We start from the raw sequence: 1,519 nt of genomic DNA, 5'->3' as shown, positions 1-1,519 counted from the left end.
TACATGGAAGAAGGTGAAGGAAGTGGGAACTGGAACACAGATGACGATGGAGGAGTTTGAGATGTGTGTTGGACATTCTCCCATTGTTCAGGAGCTTATGAGAAGACAGAACGTTGAGGATTCTGATAAGAACACGTCTAAGGAAAACGAAGACAGTGGGAATAGTAATAAGGATAATGCATCGAAGTCTAAGAAGAAAGGAAGTTGGTTTAAGAGTATTAAGAGTGTTGCAAGTAGCATGACTGGTCATAGCAAAGAGAGACGAAGCAGCGATGATAGAGATACATCGTCAGAGAGAGGTGGTCGGAGGTCGAGCTCTGCTACTGATGATTCTCAGGAATCTTCTTTTCACGGGCCGGAAAGAGTTAGGGTTAGACAGTATGGGAAATCATCTAAAGAGCTCACGGCATTGTACAAGACGCAGGAGATTCAAGCGCATAATGGTTCTATTTGGAGCATTAAGTTTAGTTTGGATGGTAAATATCTTGCTAGTGCTGGTGAGGATTGCATCGTTCATATCTGGCAAGTCGTCGAGGCTGAGAAGAAGGGAGAGTTGCTACTTGATAGACCGGAACTGTTGCTTTTGGCTAATAATGGGTCTCCAGAACCAACTACTATGTCACCAAGGAGAAGAGGGAGAACTTCTATAAGTAGAAAGTCATTGAGTTTAGAGAACATATTTGTTCCAGATTCTCTTTTCGGGCTTTCGGAAAAGCCCTTTTGTTCCTTTCAGGGACATGTGGATGATGTACTTGACCTTGCTTGGTCCAAGTCTCAGGTTAGTTAGTCACTTTATTTTCTTGGTACTGTTTGGAAGAAATGACTGGTAGAGAAGATTTATAAGTAAGAAAGCTTTCTATTACTTGTTTCCTCAGTATTTGCTTTCTTCATCAATGGATAAAACAGTTCGTTTGTGGAACTTGTCCAGCCAGACTTGCTTGAAAGTATTTTCGCACAGTGATTACGGTCAGTAGGTTCTGCACCAGCTGCTTTTAATTTTTCCGTCTTTTGGTACTTCAAATTTACAATGTGTGTTTTGATTATTGATTGGAACAGTGACTAGCATCCAATTTAATCCGGTCGATGATAGATACTTTATCAGCGGATCCTTAGATGCAAAAGTTCGCGTCTGGAGCATTCCAGATCGTCAAGTAGTTGACTGGTATGATCTTCATGAGATGGTCACTTCTGCTTGCTACACTCCAGATGGTCAGGTACACTAAATCTGTCAAGTTATTTAAAGTCAATTGTTTCCGCATCTCATGAAGCATCTTTAAAGAGTTTCCTTAACTTTCTAAAGAATTTCTGTTTAAACTTGAAGGGTGCGTTGGTTGGTTCATACAAAGGTAGCTGTCGCATGTATAGTGCATCAGGTAATGATGAAGTTCTTGTTGGGATTTTATATTGTTTTTTTTTCTGCTGTTTGTTATGCTTTAACACTAACTGATATTGACTTTGTTAGATAACAAGCTGCCACAGAGAAGCCTGATACATTTACAGAACAAGAAGAAGAAAGCTC

At 40.2% G+C, this 1,519-nt stretch overlaps 1 protein-coding gene across 1 annotated transcript in view; it reads left to right on the top strand.

The window, feature by feature from the left end:
• The window catches only part of LOC9298547 (WD repeat-containing protein 44), a gene marked incomplete at its 3' end in the record, with an annotated part of 2,853 nt that extends 1,338 nt beyond the window's left edge, over positions 1-1,515 (top strand). Inside the window, exons 2-6 of the mRNA XM_021035923.1 lie at positions 2-778; positions 876-966; positions 1,057-1,214; positions 1,322-1,373; positions 1,463-1,515. Of these exons, the coding sequence (XP_020891582.1) occupies positions 2-778; positions 876-966; positions 1,057-1,214; positions 1,322-1,373; positions 1,463-1,515 (1,131 nt within the window). The remainder of the gene's footprint in view (position 1; positions 779-875; positions 967-1,056; positions 1,215-1,321; positions 1,374-1,462) is intronic.
• Positions 1,516-1,519: the final 4 nt, after the last annotated feature.

This window comes from Arabidopsis lyrata (assembly GCF_000004255.2).
Source record: "Arabidopsis lyrata subsp. lyrata unplaced genomic scaffold ARALYscaffold_450, whole genome shotgun sequence".
In the NCBI taxonomy this organism is placed as follows: domain Eukaryota; kingdom Viridiplantae; phylum Streptophyta; class Magnoliopsida; order Brassicales; family Brassicaceae; genus Arabidopsis; species Arabidopsis lyrata.
This window is presented reverse-complemented; position numbering and strand designations above follow the sequence as displayed.